At 47.5% G+C, this 27,566-nt stretch overlaps 1 protein-coding gene across 6 annotated transcripts in view; it reads left to right on the forward strand.

Annotated features, from left to right (window-relative positions):
* The window catches only part of aak1b (AP2 associated kinase 1b), a 108,588-nt gene extending 91,135 nt beyond the window's left edge, over positions 1 to 17,453 (forward strand). For 5 of the 6 annotated variants that reach the window (XM_038785557.1, XM_038785558.1, XM_038785561.1 and 2 more), the window contains one exon: positions 14,981 to 17,453. In XM_038785557.1, the coding sequence (XP_038641485.1) occupies positions 14,981 to 16,047 (1,067 nt within the window). In that variant the 3' untranslated portion in view covers positions 16,048 to 17,453. Of the gene's footprint in view, positions 1 to 1,486; positions 2,633 to 14,980 lie in introns of those variants that run through there. The other variant, XM_038785563.1, reaches the window with a different exon arrangement.
* Positions 17,454 to 27,566: the final 10,113 nt, after the last annotated feature.

A 27,566-nucleotide genomic window follows, 5' to 3' on the forward strand; every position in this document is an offset into this window, starting at 1 on the left:
ACTGAGGGAGCACAGCACTGTGGAAGCTGCCATCTTGCAGATGGGCCATTAAATCGAGACCCATCTGCCCTCATCGATGACTGTCGCAAGGTTAGACAGTACCATCGGAAGAAAAGCAGTGAAGGTCACCCAGTGCCCCAACCAACTTTTGTTCCTCCAACGTCTGAAATGAGTTGTCTCGTCATTTATCCCACTGATTTGTTTTTTGTGACAGCCGCTCCCTGCAAATTGAATGCCTCGGTTTGCGACGTTGCAGCAGCGACCTGAGCTTTGCATTGGCTGTTGTGGGAAGTTTCCTTCCTCGAGGAGAGCCATCACCGTGAAGCGCAACCCCATCTCTGCCCATTGACCCCCTTGTCCCAGCAAAACGTGAGCTGGAATTCTGGCTGGAGTTCCTTCTAGCGGAGCAGTAACTGGGGATCAAACCCACCATCGTCCTGAAGTCTGCGGTCGATGCCTGGTTACTTGAAAAGTACAATTTATTTTCTTTTGTGTCTGTAATAACCATGCTGCAGTCGAGCTCAATGTCACAGCAATCTGCATTTCCCGTTCACTCTCTTCGGCTGACAGCAGTTTTGCTGCCCATCTGTTGCTGTTGCCTGTAAATTAAACCTCGACCTATTCAGCAGTCAAAATCGCTTGAAAAATAATCCGTGTGTGGAATTGTCACTGCTTATGTAATTTTTGCCTCGCTAAACCTTTCCCTTTTAATCAAAACCTTCCAGGGTTTAAAAAAAATGTACTGCACAGGACGTTGCACATTTGCAATGTGGTTGAAAATCTTGTCGATTGAAGAATGGAGCCAGGATTGAGTGACACCAGCATTTATATCCGTACTGCTTTTATGCCTATGTGGATCTCCTGTCAACTTTTTCTGTTTGAAATTCCTCTGCCCACGTAAACTTGTTACATTGAAGCACCCACCCTGTAAGGAGACCCCCCCCCCCAATTATTTTCACCGGGTGTGAGCGTCCCCGGCAAGGCCAGCGTTCGTTGCCCCCTTCCCGAACTGCCCTTGAATTGAGTGGCTTGCCACACCATTTCGAGGGGGCTGGTAAAGAGTCAGCCGTATTGCTGTAGGCCTGGAACCACATGTCGGCCGAGAACATTCGTCAACCAGACGGCGATTGTATGGCAGTCGATTGGAGCTTCATGGTCATCGTGACTGAGACTAGCTTGATGTTCCCAATTTATATTATCAACTGAGTTTAAATTCCACCAGCTGCCATGGTGGGATTTGAACCAGTGTAAACACCCTTGCCTGGGCTTCTGCGGTTGCTTGGTCCCAATTGTTACCCCACCAGTAGTTTTCTTTTGGCCTTAACACCCCTTGTATAGCCCGGCATGAGATCATGTTCGAGATTTGCTTGGCCTCTCTCTTCACCCCCCCCCCCCCCCCCCCTGTGTATTTTCTGGCGTCTTGTTTAATCTCATGATTTTAACTCTTTGCTGCCTGATGGTAAATCAATTTGTCTTACCCTTCCAGGTGGCCATTCTAGAAACAACAGTGGGAGCTCTGAATCCAGTCTTCCCAACTTAGCTAGGTCTTTACTGCTTGTGGATCAACTGATAGACCTGTAGGATGGCCCAGCCAGCACGTTGAGTTCAGCAGTCCTCTGCGTCAGCTTTTCCACCTCCCTCTGGATTTTCCTTGCTACCTGTGATGAGGGGCTTTACTAAACTGAGGAACTGAGCTACATTTCCGTTTCCTTGTCTTTGCTGTTGTGTCCTATCTAACCAGCATGTCCTTTTTGACATTTTTCCATCGTTCAACATCGTTCAAATTGATTTTTTTTATTTGTGGCATTTTCAGCAAAAAATGCAATGAGCGGAGGGGTGGGACGGGGAAGGAAACTGTTACACTTATTTGGAGGCCAGATTGTCACATCGGGAAGGTCCAGGTTACTGTGGAACTGACAAAGTCAGCAGTTTTATGGTGGTGGTTTACTGCAGGAGCAAAGGCTGCTTATCTCTCGAAATGGGGTGACTTTAATGGAGGGTCTGTAGAGTTTTGGGCAATGTGACATTGAAGACTTGCAGGTTTGCATGTCAAACACAGCTGTTTGCATTGCCCCTGAATGCATTAACAAGGAAATGGTATCTTCTGTTTGTTTAAAAAAAAACATTTGAAATTGGTATCACTTGAGACTTGGACCAAACCATGTGTTGGATTTAGGACCTGTTTCAGTGTGTGCCTGTATCGGGTGGGGGAGTGGGTGGTGGGGAGTGGGTGGGAGGAGGAAGGAGAACAACTGTAATCTGTGTGACTATTGTCTTTTCAAAGGGAATTCTATAACCTGACGAGATTGGCTTGGCATCAGTGGATAAAAATATAATCATGACTGGCCTCTTAAGTTTCAAAGAAAATCACTTTTGTTCATAAAAAAGGAACCAAGGAATGTATGAGACTGAGAAAGATAATGCGATCTTTGTATCCAGCCATTACAAGACTGTCTTCAGAAGTCAAGCAAGTCAGATTGGTGAATTATTGGATACAGCAATGTAGTGTGCATGGTATCTGCATTGGCAGGAAGTTCTAAGCAATATATGTTGAAAATTCTACTCCGTGTTATCGTGAGGGTCTAATATTCAATGACTTGTACAGATCACTGATAAATCATTGTCTCGCGCACTCTCTCTCTGTCTACCTCTTTCTCTCCCTCTTTTTCTCCCTATGTGTGTGTGTGTGTGTGTCTATCTCAATGACAATGATGGGGTATTTACGACAGGTAATCTGGGAGTCAACCCTCCCAAAGTCAAAAATACCCATCCTTGCACATCTGAAAAAGATTACAGTCAGCATTTCACAACATCGTCTCACTATGAGCAAATTAAAAAGTGTTCCCCGAGCAGTTTTTATGATAGTTCAGAGTTACCAAAATGTGATTTGACAGCACAGTTATGGAGGTGGATAACTGCAGTGCATTGCAATGTCGTGATTGTTGGATGCAAATTTCTCTCCATTTAAGCCTATTTCTGACATAAATTGGAACTTCAAAAAGAGAGAGAATTTTGAACTGACTGACAGGACTCAAGTGATTTTGGAGACTCTTCACCCTCCTCTCCTCCCTTCCACTCTTATCTCTGATGGTGCGTGTATAGCGTTGTATGGGGTAATCCTATCTACAGAAACAATTCACAGCAATTGTGGCGTCTGTTGTCTTCTCCCTGTTTTGTAGTGAAGATGAGATTTCTGGCCTCCATTGAAGTGGGATTGATTTCAGATCAAATGGACCTTTTATATAAGAAAAGCTTTTGAAAAGAATGCCGTTCAGTATTTTCTGTAATTTTTTGTGCTTTCAGATGAAGCACGGTCACAAAATAAGCATGTCCTCAATTATAGACCCTAAGATGTAGGAGCAGAAGTAGGCCAATCGGCCCATCGAGTCTGTTCCATCATTCGATGGGATTGTGGCCGATCTGGCATGATCATCCTCAACTTCACTTTCCTGCCTTATCCCCATAACGTTATGTTGTGAAAGGCATTCTGTAGGCTGTGGCACACCAAGTACATTATAATCTAAAAGCGACGGGCGTCCCGACCTTAATTTCTTGTTAAAGCGTCGCGATTCAGGTGTGTGCTTCAAGCCCACACGGTGACAGTGGGATAGGCCACTCTAAAGCAACGGCTCTGTCTCGATTAAATTAGCTGGAATGGCTATTTTTGTTGTACCTTTGAGCAGGAATGTGATCCCTGAGAAGCTGACATTGATATGCAGGAAGCAATTGTCCAGCTGGATCTCAGCAAATCCAGGAAATTGAATAATGGGAATGTCGGCGGCAAGTCCATTTTTCAGCATTCAGCGTGACATTTGATTGCGAATTGAGGGTTAGAAGTGACTCGACGGAGTGGAACTTGGTGCTCGGTTCATGATGTGCCTACTTGGAGCCATCAGTAATGGTCAAGACATGAGAGGGAGGTTGACTCCATGGAAGGAAAGTTCTGTTGCCTTGGACGTTGAAATTTTTTTCAATTTAGCATCCTGAGGGAGACGGGAAGTGTTGGTGCGTTTATTTTGGCTTCCTCTTTCTCAGACAAGCACTTTGTGTTGAAGAGAGAGGAGTCTGTTTTACACTAAACCGTGGCCAAAAGTTCAATGAGAGGTGCAATTTGTGTTTAAATTACTCATCTATGAAATTGCATGGTCTCCAGGAGAGGGCATTTTTACATTAACCTCCTGTGTGAACCTGAGCAGGCCCATTTTCTCACCATCGTTCTTCGCTTGAGTGTCTGATTTTTTTTGTTGTTGTTGAATATCGGGAAATAATGGCAAAGAGCCAGAGAAATAACCAGGTTGTTATTTCTCGCTGTCGTCTTTCAGTCAGTGTGACTCTCCTGCTTTCAGTTAAGCTGACTGGAAAATATAAGTTTGAGTTGTCGGATGTTCAGGGTGTGGCTCAACCACAGGGAAGCCTCATGGATGGATGTTTCCAAGATGAATGGTTTAATTGAGCCATCTTGCAGCATGTGTCAACCAGTCTCCCCCCCCCCCCCCCCCCCCCCCACACAAAAATCCCAGACTGCATCGGTGCATAAACCAGGAGTCAAAATGCTCAATTTGCAGGTGTTAATCTCCCGATCAGTGCAAACCTTCAGCTGTGGGCACTGTTTGGGGTTACACTCCCATCATTCCGGCTGCTTATTCATTGAGATACTGCTGCAATAATTCCCTACTGGATCGTGAAAATTTCTTGTAACTCCACCAAGTGGGAATTTTCTGCCTGTTGTGTAAAGGTCGCTGTTCTCTGCCAGTTGCCACATTCCCCAGATTGTTCTGGCAAAGTAGAAATCTTCTGTTTTCTTTGTGAGCATAAAGAAACTGCTGTCCTCATCTTTCCTCTGTTCCTGTTGACCCCATTTTGAATTGGTTCAGCCCAGCGCGAACAGCAGCAATGATCGTCATTCAATCGGATCCTTTTGAAACAACGAGAAGGGCTCTGAATAATGCATGCCGTTGGGCATGTGGCCTGTCCTGTATTCTTGTCGCTATGTTGGCTCACGTTGCCCACAGTATCCTTTTCACTGAGCAACTTTAGCTCAGGAGTCAATGCCCAAAGCACCGAGGCTGCTGAAAAGTGGAGCAGGGATGGTGTAATCGGGGATGATTGGATATGTCACATCGAGGTAGTGAGATGGGGATCAGACTTCACTGCAACTCCTCTGTCAAGCCTGCCCCACACATGATGCGTGCAGCTGTGACTCTCATTGCGCATCCTCACTCCCACTCCCTTGAACCCAACTTCCTGAGCTGAATGGGAGTAGTCCACGAGATGACATGGACCATGTGTTAGTATTCTGATAATTGGAAAAATCTGTCAATCGGCACGCAAGCCAGTCTTTTTACAGTCTTGTAAACCTTGGTCAAGTTGCCTCTTAAGCCTCTGCTGCTCAACAGAAAATGCACGCAGTTTTTTAAAGCCTATCTCGGTAATTTTTTTTTAATGCTTGGAGTCATTCTCCTCAGCTCTCTTCAAGGCCACCCAGCATTTGAAGCAAGCAAACCTTGATAAATTGATGCAGTCTGAGCAAAGACCTGCACAATTATCACAACAGTCTCCTTTAATTTGGACTATTTGCTTCTGCCAGGAACCCCAAAACTTGTTTGCTTTGGCTCTGGCTTCTCTGTTGGCTCTGCAACTTTGCCAAAACACTCGAGAGTTTAGAAGAGTGAGGGCAGATCAAATTGACATCTGCAAGATGATAAAAGGTATGGCTAAAGTAGACGTCGAGCGGATGCTTCCTCTTGTGGGGCATTCTGGAACGAGAGGTCATAGACTTGGGATAAGAGGGAGCAAATTTAAAACAAAGTTGAGGAGAAACGACTTGTGAAGGGTTATGAATCTGGAATTCGCTACCCCAGAGTGCCGTGGATGCTGGGACAGTGATTAAATTTAAGGAGGTCAGGCAGATTTTTAATTGGTAATGGGTTGAAGGGTCATGGAGAAATGGGCAGGACGGTGGAGTAAAGACCCAGATGGGATCAGCCACGATCGAATGGCGGAGCAGACCCGATGGGCCGAATAGCCTAATTCTGCTGTTGTACCTTGTGAACTTATGAACAGATCGATCCTTTTCTCACTCACAACCGCTTTGGCCATCAGTCCCTATAAATGATTGTTATTATGTTATTCTGAGTTGGTGCTTCCAACATGCATGCCACTGCAGTTATCCAGGTTAAATGTCATTCGATATATTATGGCGATCGAAACCTAAATCTATTTCTGTTAGATTACATTGTTCGAATGTCTTTCAGTCATGTTCAGATTTATCATACAATGGACAACCTTAATTGTCCACTGTCCAGTTCATGAATAAAAAGTGTTCTTCAGTAGCAAGCTGAGGACTGATCCCTGGGGGACACCACCAGCAACATGAATCTATAAACTGGAAATGTTTTGATTTGGATCAATCCCCGGTGACTAAATTGTGGCAGAAATCCAATTTGTGAAGATACTTTATCGAAGCCGTGCTGCAATTCTCAAGGACGCAGTGCCGACGGATTTCTCTCATCCAGCGGCATCTTTAAAAGACTTGATCGTCCTTCTGTTCTGGGGACCATGTTGCATGTTACCTGAACCCCTTTTCCCCCTTCGCCAATGATCGTCAGCGGCACCTCTTAAATCTGCCTGCTGGATCCTGTGGTGTCACGGAATTTGGGTAGAGAGTCTGGGGATGGTGAAAGACGTCTGTGTATGTGTGTGTGTGTGGGCGGTAAGGTAACGCAGCGGTTAGCACTGTTGTTTCACAGAGGCAGGGTCCCAGGTTCGATTCCCGGCTTGGGTCACTCTGTGCAGAGTCTGCACTTTCTCCCCATGTCTGCGTGGGTTTCCTCCGGGTGCCCCGGTTTCCTCCCACAAGTCCCGAAAGACGTGCTGTTGGGTGAATTGGACATTCTGAATTCTCCCTCCGTGTACCCGAACAGGCGCCGGAATGTGGCAACGAGGGGCTTTTCACAGTAACTTCATTGCAGTGTTAATGTAAGCCTACTTGTGACACTAAAGATTATTATTATTACTTCTGACGTTCTCATCTGCCCAAAGGCAATGAAGTCCAAGTACACCGCACGCAACCCACGTGTGAATAAAGATTGATGTATTTTCAGAGAGGCTTGGATAAACGGTCTGTGTGCATGATGGGCATCCTCCAACATTATTGGTGTCATTTTGAAATACTGGGTAAATTTAATATAGAGTAACCTGTCTGACTTTACTTCTCAATGCTTCAGTTCTGTGTTCAACTTTCTAACAATAAGAATCTTTATTATTGTCACAAGTAGGCTTACATTGACACTACAATGCAGTGAGTGTGAAAATCCCCGAGTCGCCACATTCTGGCGCCTGTTCGGGCACACTGCTTTTAAAGTTACACTTGTGTACACTGCACTTAAATCTCTCGCCCTCACTTCTCTCTCTCTCTCTCTCTCTCTCTCCCTCTCCCTCTCTCTCTCTCTCTCCTCTTCCCCCCCCCCGCCCCCGCCCCCACATCCATCTTTCTGACTCATGGCACGGAGATAGGCCTCGGCTGTAAACCACCAAATGTGAGTGATGTTTCAGCATCCTGTCGTCAGACATCATAAAATGTGTCTTTTTAACCTGAATGTCAGTTCTGTGCGACATTAACTTTTCCAGTGATGGGGTTAATATGCCTTGCGTTCTGTTGTTTTGCTGTTCCAGACAGGTCAGCATTCATTTCAGCAGCACTGATTTATTCATGTCAAAACTGTAAGGCTTCATTTCGGTCCGACAAAATTCAGTCAGGTAAAATTGTCCTGGACAGGAAAGATTAATGAGGCCCCGGCAGCTTGATCAGAATTGGGCACCACTTGCTGTCCCATGCAGTGGCCGTCTTAACTTAGCGAGTGAAAATATTGGGGCTCGAGGATCGATACCAAGGTGCCGAGGCTATTTCAGGTGAAGATTTCAGTGCTGCGGTGACCTCGTCGCTGCCGTGAGGTAGGTGCACAAGAGCCGTGCCCCTGGCTTCACCCCGGCAGCAGAGGCCACGGTGGAGCGAGCAGTTTCGCGATGCCATTTGGCCGCCGTCTTTCCCGGAATGGCGCGTGGTAAAACCCTCTGCCTCTTGGGGGTGTGAGCTGCAGGTGGGGTGCCTCAGGTTGGAAGCCACTGTCGACACCCTTCCTCTTGTGCAACGTAAACTCCCTCACCCAGCCACAGGGCACAGGCTGAAAAGTGGAGCCAGGGTTATATGTGAAAGCTCGTGGCTTGCGTGAGAAGAGCAGTGCTGACGGCAGAGTATTCTGTTCGGTTGCTCGTAGCTGGCACACCAGTCTGCAGAAAGAACCGACACGTGGTGGGGGGGGGTCTCAAATATATCAACCGTGGTGGAAAGGCTGTACAAATGTGACATCAATCAACCTTCGCCGCAAAATGAATGAATAATGTAACAGTATCCAGTCAGCTTCATTCTGTAGCTGTTAATGCAACTCCCATTTTATCATTGTTCAGCATCCAGGTTTAAGCCATTTGAAGCCAATCTATGTTCACTTATTTTGCTTCAATAATTAATGAGATTTCCCATTGTGATTTATTTATGTTGTTTCTAATACTGCACTCGGTTGCATTTTCCTTCCTCCTCTTCATGTCTTTACTGTTGTAACCTGGAATCGCATCTTTGTAACCTGCACCCACTCCCTTATTTGTTTTGCTTCCTACGGAACTAATGTTTATTTTCATAACTCCGTCAATTGAAATAATGTACATTTGAACTGCCTGTAAAATGCCCTCTTTCCAATCTGAAGTTTTATTGGAGGTTCATGTGTTGCAAAGCTATGCAACTTCTGCTACTGTAGTTTCAAATCATTGTGGGTTAGCAAGTAGATCTCTCGAAGGTCAGTCTTATTTCCCTTTGCTTTTATATCATATCAATAAGGCTACACTATTGTGACTCGTAGTTATTCCAGCTGCAGTATTGTGCAATTCTAGTATAATGTGATGTCTGTTGTACATGCACTCTTCAAAACCTCAACCAAGGGAGGTGCCCTGGATTACAAAAAATAAACACCATTGGGTATTACTGAAAGCAAAAGGTCGATCACGATCAGTGCAAGAAACATGTTTGTGACCAGAACTAGGAAAGCAGTTGGGAAAGCCTCTCTGGGAGGCTTTGATAAGCTTTGACTTTGCTGTGAGATTTCAAATCTCCAATATCTCTCTCTTTCTCTTTCTCTCTCTCTCTGGCTTACACAGACTGTGTGTCGATGACGTGTTTTCCTTCTGTTTCTCTCACACCGACGCTGCTTCTGTGCTCTCCTCCAGATCGGGCTTTTTAGAATGCACCCTGGTTGTTTGGTTTCCCTCTCTCCTGTAGGGTTGTGTTCCCGGTTCAGCGCTTGGTAAATGTGTAAGCGATCACCCTTCATGTAGCACTGGCAGCCAAAAGCCCCTCTTCTGCATCAAGTGTATTACCCAAAGTGGCAGAGGCGCAGCTGTGAGACATGCGACCTCCAGGCCCCCCCCCGTCTTCCCCTACCGTCATGGCCCACTTGCCAAAGATGGATTGTAAAACCTGAAACCCTCTGTAACTCCCGATAAAGGAGAGAGGCGCCGGCCTCTTCTCTGACATCACAATATTTACTGGGATGCTGGTTTGCATCAAGTGGTACAGAAGAGTGAACGTTTAAAGCATTGCTGAGCAGAGAGTGAAGCTGCGAATCAAATCAAAGCAGAGTATTTTTGTACAGATTCTAGTGTCGAAAGGGGGTCTTGCCGATGACGACGTTGTATCTATACTTTAGATTGTAATGTATCCAAGTGATCATTTCCCCAATAAATAATGTTTTGATGCATATATCTTAAAATGAGATTTGTATCGTGTCTTAGTCTCCTTTGCTGACTATCTCCACCCTCCTGCCCCCCAATCCTGTGTCCACACCTTCAACCTACTGGACATCTGGGGAATGAATGCAGAGAAAGTGGGCATGTGGCTATCGGCTCTGCAGCTCCCCTTCTTCCCACCCTTGGGGGTTGTCGGTCGACAGTTCACAGCCTCCCCCCCCCCCCCCCTCAAAATCGCCTAGCCCTTCTCCTCCAGATGAGAAAGGTATCGTGCGAGAGGTTTTGTTTGAAATTTGGCCCAGACCTCCAGCACAAAGCTCCCTCCCTGACAGAGTCCCGAACAGCACCTCCAGTTTAACACAGACAGCACCACCTCCAGCTGACACTGTGCCATTAAAGGTTTCCAGAAGTACGAATTCAGCAGGAAATTAAATCACTTGGAACTATTGCTCCCACCCTGAAGATAGAGTGAGCAGAGAAAGACTGGGGCAGCCCGGTTCACAGTCCTCTCAGACCAGTCCTTAAAGCCAGCCCGGGCAGATTGATTAAACACTTCATCCATCCATTTACAATTGTGTCACAAAAAGAAGGAATTGGGCATCAAAGCCTGGTTCCTAATGCAGTGATAGAAATTAGGATCAGATGAAGGCCATTCGGCCCCTCAGCTGTCTCTGCCATCCAATAAGATCTGATTGTGGTCTCATATCTGCTTTCTTTCCTGACCCCTTGACAATGAAGAATCTATCTAACTCGGTCTTCAATATATACAACCATCCAGCCTACACCGCTTTCTAGTGACGAGAGTCCCCCAGACTAACGACCAACTGAGAGAAAATAGTTCTCGTCCCCGCTGTCTTAAACGGGGGAACCTCTTAGCGTTAATTTGTGGGTCCACCTTGGCATTGGGTAGGTAGAAATGTGGCACTGGTACAGTTACACGTGCCCTCCTTGAGGTGCGGGCGGAAGATTACCTGGACACAGAAGAGGCAGCTTTGTCAAATCCTACCAGTGTTGACGAGGAGTTGTTGATGCTGACTGGGCGCGGGGGGGGGGGGGGGGGGGTGGGAGACACGGGCAGAGGAAGGGTGAAAAGAGTGCTTGCTCCCTCGGCCCTGGAACCTGGTAGGGTTGCAAATGAAAGGAGCTGCGTTTCTGAATCGTGCCGTCACAGACCGATGAGGGAATTCGGAGCGCAGCGGAGGCTATGGAAGGGAAAATGCCAGGGGAAAAGAAGTATGTGACTGGATGGGGGAGGGGGGGGGAGAGGAATAAAATTGAGGACGAATTAATCTGTTGCTGAAGGGCACTAAACTCTCGCTGAGCTTTCCTGTAAAAGCAGCCAGAAGTTGGCAGAAGTGGCGTTTGAAAGCTGCTCCTGTTCAGGTAAGAAGTTTTTACAGATGCGTTCCTGAAAGTCAAAGATTGATGCCACTCGCAGAAGGATAGTTTGACGATTCCGAATCCTGTAAAACCCGTCATTTTTTTTGTGCCCTGGATAATGAGCTTTTCGAGAGAATCCCAGCCGTTTTTATCTGGTGCAGTTGAAGCAGAATGCGCCTGCGTTTGGTGAGATTTAGTTTTCAAAGTCATCTCGCGGATTTAAGTCTACAATCTAGGCTCTCGATTTAAATCCCATAAAATGAAGGGTTTTGCACCGAGGATTAAAAGCTCTGTATGCATATTTTCAAATGTGTTATTCATGAGCAGAATGTCACTTCACGGAGCAACGGACTCCATGTATATTGCCCCGAAACCTCTTTCATGTCTTTGCAGCATCGAACTGCATGTTTTGTCAACTGGCTCTCTGTGTGTGTGTGTGTGTGTGTGTGTGTGTGTGTGTGTGTGTGTGTGTGTGTGTGTGTGTGTGACGATGTTGAAACCATTTCCATTTATGTACTCTCATCAAGTTGCTCGCGTGTTTTCAGAACTTAACTGCAGAAGGAATAAAATTGTGTCCAAATGGGTCATGAATTTCTGTTCTGGTTTACATATTCTGGGTGTAAACTGAGGGGGAGAGGTGCAGAGCTGAGGAGACCAAATGCTTTTGCGTGTTTTTTTGAAAGGAGAACACAGGATAAAAATTCCGAGATTGGTGAGATTCACCGTCATCATTCCGTGGTGAAAAAAGAAAAAGGAAACCGTGGTTTTCAGCACCTGCTCGCGCTGACCAGATGCAGTTGAAAACGTTCAATGCTGGACTGCCACAGTTGGCCACATGCCCTGCAGAAAATCTGCCCAGCCATGGACAATTCCCGTCCGCGAATGGTTTCGAATTGAATTGATGGTTCTCGGTTCCAATTCCAAACCCATTCCCACTCAGTTCCCTAACAGATGCTGTTTGTTTTTTTAGAAAGCGACATTTGGTGGGGGGGGGGGGGGGGGGGAGTCGCAAGAGGTCCTTCTGTTCCAACTGTGTGAAGTAGGAAAGCAGCTATCTCTTTTTTGTGGGGGGTTGGGTGTGGGTGACAGAGAGGGCGGAACACAACCGTGGCTGGAGAATTGCCTATTCCCCCGGCAGGTTCACCCTTTCTCGAGCATGTGACTGTAGGGACCACCTTTAACTTGGCTTGTTTACTGAAATTCTGAACCCCCCCCCGATTGACTTGATGCTGATTTAATTTAATAATCTTTATATTGTCAGAAGTAGGCTTACATTAACGCCGCAAAGAAGTTACTGTGAAAAGCCCCGAGTCGCCACATTCGGGCACCTGCTCAGAGGGAGAATTCAGAATGTCCAATTCACCTAACAGCGCGCCTTTCGGGACTTGTGGGAGGAAACCCACGCAGACACAGGGAGAACGTGCAGACTCCGCACAGACAGTGACCCAAACCAGGAATCGAACCTGGGATCCTGGAGCTGTGAAACAACAGTGCTTACCACTGTGCTACCATTATTGTGACTGAATGGTGACAATATTCAGATGTAGCCTTTATTAAAAAGTATTGGAGGAGAATGTTTGGCACTCCTTTGGGAATCACGTTGCACTAAACAGCAACCGGCCGATCAGTTAACCTGGTACCACACGCAATATTACGACTGGACGTTTTACAAATGTGTCCAGCGTGGTTAAGTGGGGGCTGGGTTAGCTCTGTGGGCTGGACAGCACTGCTGCCTCACGGCGCCGAGGACCTGGGTTCGATCCCGGCCCTGGGTCATGGTTCGTGTGGAGTTTTCACATTCTCCTGTGTCTGCTTGGATCTCACTCCCCACATCCCAAAGATATGCAGGATAGGTCGACTGGCTACGCTAAATTGCCCCTTCATTGGAATTTTTATTTTCAATGACATCTCGACCCTAAGCAGAAGACATTCTACTGTCTCCTCCCACAAGAAGTCCTCCCAAACTCGAGACAATATCCCATTCGCTATCAAGAAACAAGTTAAAATCAATCAAACCTCACTTTTACAACCCTCAATTACAGCTTTTGCAAAGCTACTGGTTGTGTGCATCTTAAACCCGTTTCTTAATAGCATTACTGCAACAAATATAAAATATAACAATTTCCTACATTCATCAGCACGGTAGCACAAGTGGATAGCACTGTGGCTTCACAGCGCCAGGTTCGATTCCCGGCTTGGGTCACTGTCTGTGCAGAGTCTGCACGTTCTCCCCGTGTCTGCGTGGGTTTCCTCCGGGTGCTCCGGTTTCCTCCCACAGTCCAAAGACGTGCAGGTTAGGTGGATTGGCCATGATCAATTGCCCTTAGTGATCAAAAAGATTAGGAGGGGTTATTGGGTCACGGGGATAGGGTGGAAGTGGGTCGTTGCAGACTCGATGGGCCGAATGGCCTCCTTCTGCAGTGTGTGTTCTATGCTCTGTCACATTATCGTAGGACGAACTTTGTTCCCTTTGGGTAATAGCGGAGAGGTGATGGAAGTAACCCCTGCCTGGTGATCATCCGATTGAACATCGTGAGCACGTCTTCCATGTCGAACAGGTCCAGGCCTGGGACTCGAACCCAGAACCTTTGGTACAAAGGAACGACCGTATCACAAGAACTTAAGGATTTTTTTTTTGTTCCCTTCCCGAATGCCGATGCAAAAATAAACACATAACCCAATTAATCCAGTGGCAGACCCTTGAAGGGGCCACTCGAACAAAAAAAGACAAAACTGCCAAAGGAAACGAAGCGAGTTAAATTAAAACCTTGTTTTGGTGGCCGATGATGCACTGCAGCCCCCATGGGGCCCACCGGTCACGGAGGGCCTCAAAAGTACCGGTGGACGCCACGCGCTCCCTCCTCGGAGGCACCGAGGACTAGTCCCCCTTTTTAAAGAGTTGTAATAAAACCAATAATCAATGAATTGAACAAGGATAGCAGAGGTAACAGCCCCGTGTGGGGCACTGTACCCAAAACAAAACGTCAAAGGAAATTTAACAAACTCAACCAAAATATTATTTCTGTGGGTGATGATGTACCCCAGCCCCCGCAGCAGTCCCTTTGTCGATGTCCTCCTTGATCAAGCAGCACCCATCACTTACCCTTAATGTGAACAGGACAATTAACATAACGTTAACAAGAGTCCAGACTCTTATGAAAACTGATTTTTGTTGCAAGTTCAGAGCAGCTGATGAAGCAGCAGGGGGATAAGGAGTAATCCTAAACTACCAGGGCACAGTGTAGTATCACGGATTTCAGAACCACTGTATGTGTTACTTCCTTCAAACACAATCCAGCTTCCGTCTCGCTCATACACCCCCTTTGCCTGTCTGTCTCTCCCTCTCTGTAAATGTGGGGGTATTACATGCACACAACTATTTTGTTTGTGCAGAGGTTTCGAGGCTTCACAGTGAGCTGACTCTGGCTGCGGCAGCCCATTGCTTTCATGGTCATTTAAATGCCATGAACAATGTCCAGCCAAAGCTCTCCAATTGAAAAGGGATCTGTGCTGCGACAGGAGTTTCTGTTTTACAACCTGAGAATGGCCTTTCAACTGGGTTGTGAAAAGGATGTCTCAAGCCCTTGGGTAACTATGTACTGGTGATGTAGTGGCAGCGGCTAGATTTCTGCTTACAGTTGTTGGAGGATAAGTGGGAGTTATGCAGTAAATGTTATGAAGTAATTATGCAGTAAGTGACTCACTGCAAATTAATTCCTCTAATGAATCAATGTCGATCCCACGATGTTCAGGGAGCAATAGTGCTGTAGTCACAGTGAACTAACCATCTCTTGTTCTGTTCCAGGTTTCCCAACGGATCCAGCTGGCTATCCCGAGGATCAGTTCCTGTCGATTGCTAAAAACACTCCCGAGGTTGGCAACTCTGAGGGGGCTCATGGCTTGGACGTGGACTGGCCCGGCCAAGCCCGACTATCCAGCAGCTCCACGCACAGCAGTGACCAAGAGTGTATCGAAGATGGGGGTGACCTGTTGGACAGCAGCGGCCATAGACCCCTCCTGATGGACTCGGAAGAGGATGAGGAGGCTGGGAAAGCCCAGAACCCGGTGGAAGGGGAGCCTGAGATTTCCCTCCCAGGTGTGGCAGACCTGCTGGGGCCGCCAGCCAAGGGAACGCTTGCTGAACCCACCAAGGAGGTGGACGTGTTTTCCGCCGCTCCTTTCAGGAACCCCAGGGGCACCGAAACGGTGCAGGGTGCTCTCGACGTTTTCGCCAAGGCCCCCTTCAAGACGAAAATCAGTGCTGCCCCCAATCAAACCGAGGAAATCGACGTCTTCACAAGGGCGCCGTTCTCCAAAAAGAAACCGCTGGCAACTCTGGAAGAGGCGGTTTCGTACCCAGCCGCCTCCACGGCCAGTGAAGAGTTTGTGCCTGAGCAGTCACGGTTTGCGAGCAGTGGCCAGGCTACCCATCAGTTGGGCCAAAGCATGTTTGCAGCTTTCCAAGACCCATGTGTCGGCTTGCCTGGGGGGGGTGTTCAGCATCCGGCCGCAGCTTTCAAAGCCCCCACCCAGCGACAGTCCAGGGAAGTGGATCCGTTGAAAAATTCCTCCGACTTTGCGAACCACCAAAAGCACCCTGCCGGCACCTTGCTGGGTCAGGAGGTGTTGCTGGCGGCAGTGAGCCCGAAGCCCTTCCGCCCTAGGGCACTGGCCAAATACTCGCGCCACTGCAAAGAGGAGGAGGGGGAGGAGTGGCAGAATCGGCCACCCTCCGCTGAGTACGCGGCCGACAAAACGCGAGGAGCCGACGAAAGCCCTGCCTCTCTGCACCCAAGGACTTCACAAGTGCCCGGGGCGGACCCGTTTGCAGCAGCTCCCTTTTCCACCAGATCCCGAAATCAGAAACCTTAACGTGCGACCCGAGGTTCGGCCGGGGGAGGGGGGGGGCATTGGTTCAGATCGCGGTATCTCACTTAGAACACTTAGCTGGGCTGAGGAAACAATGCACCCTTTTTCCCCTCACCACCTGAACAAGGGGGGAGGGGGGGTGCTGTATCAAACTTGTTAGTTTGTCAAATCTCAGGCCATGGTATTGTGCAAATAATATTCTTTTTTCTCTCTCTCTCTCTCTCTCTCGTGCCTTCACGTTTGAACGAGGCCCAGTCTGACAGAATGACCACCTCCGTCATCCTGGCCAAGGCGGCGAAGGGTTGACGGTTCCAGGCCGTCTGTCTCCCGGACCCCAGGCCGCCTGGCTCACAGTGGGGTCCACCGTTCCAGGAGAAGGGAAGTAGACTATGAGGTGTTTCGCCTTGGGGAGTCGCATTGATGCTTTCGCTGGCTGTGAGCAGAGCCCAGCTTTATTTAAGTTTTTAACGTGCTGGATCGAACCTCGGACTTCACTTTAAATACTGGGGTGACTAAACAAAAAACGCACCAGACAAGTGTTTCACATTGCACAGTGTTCGATAATTCTAGCCTCATTGCAGATGAGGTTTATCTTTCATACACCCCATCGAAGGTGTAAATATTAAACACTACCACGCAACCAAATTTGAGTCAACTGCCTAATTGTAAATTGAACGGAAAAAGCAATTTAATAGTGCCTTTTGAAACGAGAGTAGTTTATTCCCAGAGGTCGAGTGCGTGTGTGTGAATTAGGATATTGCAAACCTCCGGACGTTCATAGTGACACAATCCACTTGCTGCCCTGATAGCGCTGTCCCCCCAAAGTGTGGAGTGTGGTTTAGAGTGACACTGTGTGCAGTGTTAACCCTGTCTTGTCGCACAGTGAACACAAGACGCAAGCAACACAATCATCGATACCTTTCCACGCTTGCCCTGGGGTTTCAGACCGTGAAGCTCAGGCTAACAAAAGCAGGTGACCAAAAGTTAGCGAATGTCTTTGTTTGAGTGACTCTGCGAGAGCTCTCTCAACCTCGCACTGAGCAGAAAACTCCACTGAGGAGATTTGAATTTAATTATTTTCCACCGGTGGGTTTTCATCGATTCTTGAGATTCACCGAAACAGGCTGAGATGGGGAAATATCGTGGCAGATAAAACACGCGACCTCTCCGTTCACCTTTCGGTGTCCGAAACGTCAACAGGCGTCACCAAACACAGCCATCAAACCACATTTGAAATTGGTATTCCAAGTTGTTCTGCAAGTGTTCATGAAACGGGGCGTCGCTGTGGCAACAGTGGTTAGCAGTGCTGCCTCACAGGGCCAGGGACTCGGGTTCAGTTTCGAATTTGGGCGACTGTCTGTGCGGAGTCTGCACGTTCTCCCCGTGTGTGCGTGGGTTTCCTCCGGGTGCTCCGGTTTCCTCCCACAGTTCAAAGATGTGCAGGTTAGGTGGATTGGCCGTGATAAATTGTCCCTTAAGTGTGCCCAAAGGTTCCGTGGGGTTACAGGGATAGTGCGAGGGAGTGGGCCTAGGTCGGGTGCTGTTTCAGAGGGTCGGTGTAGACCTCATGGGCCAGGTGGCCCCCTTCTGCACTGTAGGGATTCTATGGTTCTATTCTAAATCTTGTGCCAGTCATGCCCTCCTGCCCTTTAAGCTTGGTGCCAGTTCTGGGGGGGGTAGTTGATGCCTCACCAAGCTGGGTCTTGAATTATGTTGTGACTGACGGGGGAAGAAGGGGCGAAGAGTGAATTGGCAATAATTGTTGAAATGCTGCTAAAAGTGTTTTCCAAATAAGGTGGTGGCACATTCGTACCTGACACTCCTCTTCCTTAGTGTTTAAAATCACAGTCATTGGGTAGTCAATCAATTCTTCATGTCCCAAACTCTTAAGATGCCTAATTTCGAAAGGAAAAGTTTACTGTTTTTCTCTGCGGCTTCAGTTCACTGGACACCGGCGATTGCAGCGGTAAGCCAGAGAGTTGGTTCTTTGGTGGGGGGGGGGGGGGGGGGGGGGGGGGAAGGGGGGGGGGGGTGTATTCCACGCGTTCCCTAGTGACGCTAGATATCTTGGACTTGGCATCTGTACTAAATCCTATGGATTGTAGCCCTAATCGTTCCCATGAAATGGTCTCTCAGCTCTAATGATGAGAGGTCAGTGTCTCCCTTTGCCCCAGTGTCTTGTGTTCACACTCCCCAAACTGCACCTTACTGATGCTCTATTGTGTGCTGAATAATGCCTTTTCTGTGTTTTTTGAAGTTAAATATAATGGTCTTTGACTTACCCCGAGAGAATCTCCGCCTCTTTGGCCCGTTTTTTCTGACTTGATCGGCAATGTTTAATGAAGAAAGAAAACCTGGACTGTCACCAATGTGATCCCGGAGCACTAGTCAGCTGGAAACGCAGCGATGCAAACAGAACATGTCGGTCATTGCCAGTCAGCGTCCAGAAGGAACACAAACAGTCCACTCAGCCCCTTGACCTTGCCCTTCAGTTCACTCGTGGCTAATCTATGTCTTGTCTTGATTTTCCGCTTTGATTATATAACCCTCAGCTAACGAATCTCGGCAGCTCCGTTTTGAATTTTTAATTCGCCCCAAGCCTCGATGCCTTAATGGGGGGCAAGAGGGAACCAGATTTCCGCTCCCCTGTGTGTGGGGAAGTGGTATCCAATGCCACCTTCGAATGACTTGACTCTACTCTCGAGACGATGCAGAGCACAGAATGAGTTTCCATCTTAGCCGCCTTAATAACTCCTTCCAACAGCTCCTTTCCATCACTCCATTTAAGCTCCTGTGCACCATGCAGTATATAACTCCTCCTCTACACAATCTGTTGGCACAATTGAACCCTGCCGGCAGCCCAGTGCTGCAGACGGGCCAGATTCATGGTTTCCCTGCCACACTACATGTTTTTCATCACTGGCTTACAGTGATCCGGGTTCTGATGTTGAGAGTTGTGTGTCCCCCCCTTGGTTCTGAGAGAGGCCGCCTCTTCAGAGTGTGGCAACCTCTTCACTCTGCAGCCTGCTGACTGCTCTGATGTGTGCGTGTTCCCAGCATTGACAGCTTCCGTTTTGTTTTCATTTTCCTCTACACCAGTGAGCGATTGCCAGTCCGTTAAGATCCTCTGCCGCCAGCATCCTTGAGAGAAGTCTCAAACCGCTGTGAGCAGCAGTCTTGAAGCAGAGCCAGCTGCGGGGGGAGAGGGGGGGGGGGGGGGGGGGGTTGCAGTCAGGAATTTGTATTTTTTACAATGCAGGCCATCCTCCCAACAATCCAGCACGCTGTCTTCCCCCCCCCCCCTTTGTTCTGAGAATGAGCTTTCCCCCCCCATTTCCCCGTTTTGCTTCTTGCCTTTTTAATGAAACTGAAAAGACTCGAGTCATCTGAACCTTGAATTATGTTTCCCGAAGGTCCAAGACGACAAGAGATCTGAGCAAACGTTGCACGAAGACAATTTCCATTGAACAATTCTGTGTCTCCTGTTCATGCACTTCTCCCCCCCCCCCCCCAATCACATTTTCGATTGCTTGAGAAGTCTTTTAAGCATCCTTCCTGCAAAAAAAAATATTCACAGATTCTTGGAAACACTCCCAAAACAAAGATCAAAAATTGTGAAGTTGAGTCGATATTTGTCGAATTGTATGTTATTGCTCTCTCAATTACAAAGCTGCTGCATTTTCAGTGGACAGTTCTATGAATGTGTTGATACCTGAATGATTGTATCGAAGAGCACTGATCTGTTCTGGCGATAAGTCATTGGGAGGAATCCAGTATATGCATTGCCCCGAATTGAGATTAAAGGTGCATTCTGTACATTCTGAGCCGTGTTTGCTGATGGGATAGAAAGGAGCCCTCGTCAAATGCTCGTTTGAAGCTCAGTTTCCGAGCAGAGAGAAGGCACTGGATGGGTGCTTGTCGCGTTGGCGATGTCTAACTTTTTGTAAACTCTTTGGTACAGCAGGCATTGTTTGGCGGGGTATTGGAATTGGCTTTTTGTGGCATTATGACAATTGAGAAGGGATGGGAGCAGGCCCACAAGCCGCAAGGAAGGGGGAGGCTTGAGAGCAGCTGTAAAATTGGTCTTTGGGTGTTTCTGAAGTTAGTTTGACCCCCCCACCCCCCAACATCACGCATCAGTTGCTGCTACAACCCTCAGTTTCCAAATTATGTACTGCCATCGAAACCCTGAGGGCAGATTGGCCCTCCTAACTGCATTCCCCTCTCTCTGCAGATTAATTGACATCATGGGGAATTGTTGTTGATCTGCCTGTGCTGATGCTGGGACTGAAGGGGGGGGGGGGGGGGGGGGGGGGGCGTGGGATTGGGAAGGGAGGGAGGGGACATTGGAGAGGCAGGAAAGTTAGTGCAAGGTCTCTTTACCTTGGACAAGCAACAGAAACCCAGCTCTACAAGAAGGCGGCCAGTGTCAATTTCATTAAATCCACCACCAAAAGCACTGGAAGCCAAATGTTAAACCCAAATGTTGAACCAAGGTAATGAACCGTGGACTGTTTAGATCCACATTCTTATTGGAATACCCTCGACTGTGTCAGCTATGATTTGAAAATGTGATCAAGACTTGCTCATGCTTCATCTGCCCGTTTAAACCAGTCGATGCACCCTTGGATCGATGTTCCCACATCCGGAGCCACGCACCCAAATTCCCGACGTTGCCCAAATCTTTTCCATGTTTACAGTGAGATTGTGTTCTTCGCGCGCGCCCCCCCCCCCGGAACCTTTTCTATGGCTCCAGATTTCCTCCCTACATCGATCACCACCCTGTCACTCAGATTACATTGGAATATTATCGTACAGGACCTCAGACATTTGCATGATAATCTTTTGCTATTTTTATGGAGATGTTTCATTTTATTTGGGAACAATCACCCAGTAAATTAGACAGGTGAATTTAATGTGGATGGATTAAAGATTTGTGCAAATTTTGGACCAGATAATTTCAAGGGGGGACAAGTTAAGCATGTGGTTGATGAGTGCGAAATGGCAGGGTGAGTAACTAAATGTTGTGAGCAACACCTCAAATTGATCTGTATGTGGATGACGTGGCCTTGTGATAGCAGTTAAAGAAGCTGTTTACTGTTCTGCTTTCACAAGGTGGCTTATTGTTTCTTCCATGTGTGGATTCATCTTCCTTAAAGCCCATGACTGGCAGCAGGGTATCTCCATCCGCAATCTCAGTGCATTGTTTACTGACCCTGCACCTGTATGGCCGAGACTCGGTGTTGTAGCAAAATAAATTTGCAATGCCGTCAGCATCGGATCAGCGTGGTGTTTGCACTTCTTATTTACACCCATCTTCCCAATCTGACTGTGCCTGTTGCTCGGGTACCATTGGGTGAGTATTGGCAGCCTCTTTCGTGATGGTATAGGAGCTGAGGGCCTTTGTCAGCACAGCTGAACCCCAGACTTTACTCCGAGAATCATTGGGGAGGGGCGAAGCAAGAGCAGGAACCCTGGCTTCTCCCAGCTCCGGCCCATGGACATTCGAGGTCAACCTTCGCTCCAGGCCCACTGCCTGACCAAGCCCCAGGTGAGCAAATTCAGCGCAGGCTGAGCGAGGTGACCGTTAGACTGATTCGACTTCCACGCGATGCCAAGCAGTGACCTTAGGCCACTTTGGGGAAAATCAACCAAGTTACGAAAGCAAGACAAATAAGCAATAATGAGAGTAGTACACAACTGAAGATATGGGGTGGCTGAGTTGAAGGAACTAATCAATACACAAAAATGTGGAGTGATAAATCGATGGAGATTTTTGTATCCTTGATCAGAGGGTGAAGCAATTTTCCTTTTCAGTGTTCCTGTTTTACTGACCCTCATGTTCTGCTATTGATTCCATTAATATAATACACAGCAATCATGCATTGGAGAGATTACCCAAAGATAAACCTGTTGGAATCTAAAAGCTGATTATCATTCTTGTGTTTCTGGACCTGAACTGGGTTTTAAATGTAGACTTTTTACCCCCCACCCGTCCCCCGTGGTTGTTAGTGTGTCTCTCTTCAGAGATTATTGATTTTTTTTCCCCCACTGTAGCCAATTTTTATTGTATTCTGGTGTTCAATAGTACTGTATACCTCTAGTTTTATGAAGAAATTATACACACTTTAAAGTATCTGTATTAAAATGGTCTTGTTGAAAATAAAATGTGTGGTGCTTTACTTATCAATGAAGTGGAAAATTGTTCCCTTTCAGTATCTACTATAACCTAACGTTTGCATGGTCAGAGAACACTCAGTCCGTCAATCATTCTTGTGTAAATATATTTGCTTATTTTGATGGTTGGTAGTTTGGCTCGTTTGATATCAATGTGGCCTCAAAATCAGAGGTTTTTTAATTCATTTTTCCGGATGTGGACTTGGCTGGCTCGGCCAGCATTCCCCATCCCTAGTTACCCTTCAGGTACCTGCTGCCCTTGTCCTTCTAAATGGCAGTGGTTGTGGGCTTGGAAGGTGTTGCCCAAGGAGCCTTGGTGAGTTACTGGAGTCAAATGTTTACAGCATACAAACAGGTCCTTTGTCCCAGCTTGTCCATGCCGCCTGGTTTCTGCCACTAGGCTAGTCCAATTGCCCACATTTGGCTCATACCCCTCTATAACCACTCTGCCCATGTAACTGTCTAAATGCTTTTTAAACGACTACAATTGTACCCGCCTCTACCACTGCCTCTGGCAGCTCGTACCAGACACTCACCACCCTCTGTGTGAAGAAATTGCCCCTCTGGACCCTTTTGTATCTCTCCCCTTTCAACTTAAACCTCGACTTCCCTACCTTTGGGAAAAGATGTTGACTATCTACCTTATCTATGCCCCTCATTATTTTATATACCTCAATAAGACCAACCCTAAGTGTCAGCGTCTGTCCAGCATCTCCTTATAACTCAAACTATCAAGTCCCGTTAGCATCCTAGTAAATCGTTTCTGCACTCTTTCCAATTTAATAATATCCTTTCTGTAATGGGGTGACCAGAACTATACACAGTATTCCAAGTGTGGCCAAACTAATGTCTTGAACAATTTCAGCAAGACGTCCCAACTCCTGTATTCAATGTTCTGACCAATGAAACAAGCATGCCGAATGCCTCCTTCAGCACCCTGTCCACCTGTCACTGCACTTTCAAGGAGCTACGAACCTGTACTCTGAGATCTTTGTTCTGTAACTCTCCCCAACACCCTTACACCATTAACTGAGTAGGTTGTGCCCCAGTTCGATCTACCAAAATGCATCACCTTACATTTATCTAAATTAGACTCCATCTGCCATTCACTGGCCCAATTGATCTAGATCGTGTTGCAATCCCAGATAACCTTCACTATCCATTGTGCCACCAATCTTTTTGTCATCTGTAAACTTACTAACCATGCCGCCTAAATTCTCATCCAAATCCTTAATATAAATAACGTTGGGGCCAGCACTGATCCCTGAGGCACACCACTGGTCACAGGCCTCCAGTTTGAAAAACAACCCTCAACAACCACCCTTTGGCTTCAGTCGCCAAGCCAATTTTGTATCCAATTTGACACCTCACCCTGAATCCCCTGAGATTTCACCTTAGCAACAACATACCATGCGGTACCTTGTCAAAGGCCTTGCGAAAGTCCATGTCGACAACTTCAACTGTCCTGCCCTCATCTATCTTCTTGGTCGCCCCTTCAAAAACCTCAGTCAAATTCATGAGACGTGATTTTCCCCTCACAAAGCCACGCTGACTGCCCCCTCTAATCAGTCCTTGCCTCTCAAAATGCCTGTCGATCCTGTCTCTCAGAATACCTGACAACAACTTACCCACTACAGACGTTGGCCTCACCGGTCTGCAGTTCCCAGGCTTTTACCTGCAGCCCTTCTTAAACAAGGGAGCATTTGCCACCCTCTAATCTTCAGGCACCTCACCTGTGGCTGTCGATGATTCAAATACCTCTGCTAGGGGACCTGCAATTTCCTCCCTGGCATCCCACCGCTGGGATACATTTTTATCAGGTCCTGGGGATTTACCTACCTTGATGAGCTTTCAGACTTCCAGCACCTCCTTCTCAGTAACATGTACACTCCTGAAGACATCATTGTTTATTTCTCCCAGTTCCCTGACATCCATGCCTTTCTCAATCGTAAACACCGAAGAGAATTATTCATTTAGGACTTCACCCAAATCTCGTGGATCCGCATGTAGGTGAATTTGTAGATCCTGAAGAGGCCCTACTCTCTAGTTACTCTTTTGTCCTTTATGTAATTTGTTGAAGCTCTTTGGATTCTCCTTTGCCTTATCTACCAAAGCAATCTCATGTCCTCTTTTTGCCCTCTGAATTTTTCTCAACTCTACTCCAACAACCTCTACACGCTTCAAGGGATCCAATTGATCACGGCTGCCTATGCATTTCATATGCCTCCTTTTTCTTTTTGACCAGGACCTCAATATTCCGAGTCAGCCCGGGTTCCCTACTCCTACCAACCTTGCCCTTCACTCGAAAAGGAATGTGCTCACCCTGGACCCGAGAGGACCCTGGTTAACACAATTTTGAAAGCCTCCCACTTATCAGCTGTCCCTTTGCCTGGCAACAGATTCCCCCAAACAACTTTTGAAAGTTCCTGTCCTAATACCATCAAAATTTGCCTTGCCCCAATTTAGAATTTAGCATTCCCCACAGCCACCTTAAAACTAATGGAATTATGGTCACTGGTCCCAAAGTGATCCCTCACTAACTCTTCTGTCACCTGCCCTTCCTTATTTCTCAAGAGGAGGTCAAATGTTGCCCCCTCTCTAGTTGGGCTATCCACAGACTGAGAAATTCCTCCTGAATACATAGAACATAGAACAGTACAGCACAGAACAGGCCCTTCGGCCCTCAATGTTGTGCCGAGCCATGATCACCCTACTCAAACCCACGTATCCACCCTATACCCGTAACCCAACAACCTCCCCCTTAACCTTACTTTTATTAGGACACTACGGGCAATTTAGCATGGCCAATCCACCTAACCCGCACATCTTTGGACTGTGGGAGGAAACCGGAGCACCCGGAGGAAACCCACGCACACAGGGGGAGAACGTGCAGACTCCACACAGACAGTGACCCAGCCGGGAATCGAACCTGGGACCCTGGAGCTGTGAAGCATTTATGCTAACCACCATGCTACCCTGCTGCCCCAGTTGGAATGTTGGAAAGATTCTGGGTGTGGGGGTGGCCCCGAGTACAGAGGTGTCAATATTCGTTATGTCGGAAGATCCGGGAGTCCAAGTGGGAAGAGAGGCCCATGTGTTGGCCTTTGCCTGCCTGATAGCCTGCAGACAGATTTTGTTGCGTTGGCGGGACTCGGAGCTGCTGAAGGAGGGGCTATAGGTAAGTGACCTGGCAGAATTCCTGTGCTTGGAGAAGGTCAAGTTCGTTTTGCGGGGGTCGGAGGAAGGGTTCACTTGTGTTTAAGCTTCCGGGTTCGTGTAAAGGAGTCAGGAGTTCTGCCCCACAAACACCTTAATTTCTTTGATCCAACTTCACACACAAATCTCCACCATGGGGCAGCACAGTGGTTAGCACTGTCACTTCACAGCTCCAGGGTCCCAGGTTCAATTCACGGCTTGGGTAACTGTGTGGAGCCTGCACGTTCTCCCCGTGTCTGTGTGGCTTTCCTCCCACAGTCCAAAGATGTGCAGATTAGGTAGAATGGCCATGATAAATTGCCCTTAGTGTCCAACAGGTTGGGTGGGGTGGAGGTGTGGGGTGCTCTTTCCAAGGGCTGGTGCAGACTCGATGGGCCGAATGGCCTCCTGCACTAAATTCTATGAATGGTTAAAGTTCCAGCTATTACCATCCTATTTATTTCTTGCAGCTATTTGTAATCTCGTCACATATTTGCTCAATTTCCCACTGACGATTTGGGTGCCTCTAGTACAAGCCTATCCAAGTGATCTCTACCTATTTATCAGTTCAACCCATATAGACAGTGGACGAACCCATGGATATGCCCCTCTCAGTACTGCTGTGATATTCTCTCTAATCATAACGCAACTCCCCCATCTCTCTTACCTCTTGTTTTATCTTTCCTTTAGTATCTGTACCCTGGAACATTGATCTCCCAGTGCTGCCCCTCCCTTGCCCATTTTTCAGTAATAGCTATGATATCCCAGCCCCAAGTACCAATTCATGCCCTGAGTTCATCTGCCTTGCCTGTCAGACCTCTTGCATTGAAATAAATGCAGTTTAAGCTAGACTTCTTTTGCTCTCCGCCCTGCTTTCTCAGACCATCTGACCGGTCATGTTTTGTACAATCTCCATTTTTATTTCTCTAAGCCTTCCTGGACCCATTCACTGAGTTCTCAACGGTCTGTACTATGGCCCTTTATGTTTTTTTACTCTGGTTTCTCTGCCTTTCACTTTTCCCCTCACTGCCTTTTGTTTCTGTCCCCAATTTACTCCTGTCTGACTTCCTGCATTGGTTCCCTTCCCCCTGCCACATTAGTAAAACTCTCCCCAACAGCACTCTCAAACAACCCCCCCCCACCTTGGACATCGGTTCCTGTTCTGCCCAGGTGCAGACCGTCCAGTTTGTACTGGCCCCCTCCCCCAGAACCGGTTCCAATGCCTCAAGAATTTGAATCCCTCCCTCTTGCACCATCTCGCAAGCCACACATTCATCCTATCCTGACATTCCTACTCTGACTAGCTCGTGGCACTGATAGTAATCCTAAGATGACTATCTTTCAGGTCCTACTTTTTAGTCTAACTCCTAACTCTGTAAATTCAGCTTGTAGGACCTCATCATGTTTTGTTTAACCTATATCGTTAATGCCCATATGCACCATGACAGCTGACAGTTCATCCTACCCCTTCAGAAACAGCCACTCCAAGACATCCTTGACCCTTGTACCTGGGGGGGGGGGGGGGGGGCGCAAAATGCCATCCTGCAGTACATCTTGTAGATGGTACACACTGCTGCCACTGTGTGCAATGTTGGAGGAAGTGAATGTTTGTGGAAGGGATGCCACTAAAGGGCTGCTTTGTCCCTGATGCTGTTGAGCTTCTTGAGTGTTGTTGGAGCTGCTTTCATCCAGGCAAGTGGACAGTGTTCCATCACACTTGTGCCTTGTCCGTGATGGGCAGGCTTTGGGGAGTCTGGAGGTGAGATGCTCATTGCAAGATTCCGAGCATCTAACCTGTTCTTGTAGCCACAGTATTTATATGGCTGGTTCAGTTTCCGGTCAATGGTAATCCCCAGGATGTTGATGGTGAGGGAATTCAGTGACAGTAATACCATTGAATGTCAAGAGGCAATGGTTTGATTCTCTTTTATTGGAAATGGTCATTGCCTCGCACTTGTGTGGCACGAATATTACTTGCTACTTGTCAGCCCAAGCCTGTACATTGTCCAGGTCTTTCTGCATTTGGATGTGGAATGCTTCAGTGTCTGAGGAGTCATGAATGCTGCTGAACATTGTGCAATCATCAGCGAACATCCTCACGTCTGACCTTATGATGGAAGGGAAGTTATTGATAAAGCATCTGAAGATGG

The sequence above is a fragment of the Scyliorhinus canicula genome, chromosome 26 (assembly GCF_902713615.1).
Source record: "Scyliorhinus canicula chromosome 26, sScyCan1.1, whole genome shotgun sequence".
Taxonomy (NCBI): domain Eukaryota; kingdom Metazoa; phylum Chordata; class Chondrichthyes; order Carcharhiniformes; family Scyliorhinidae; genus Scyliorhinus; species Scyliorhinus canicula.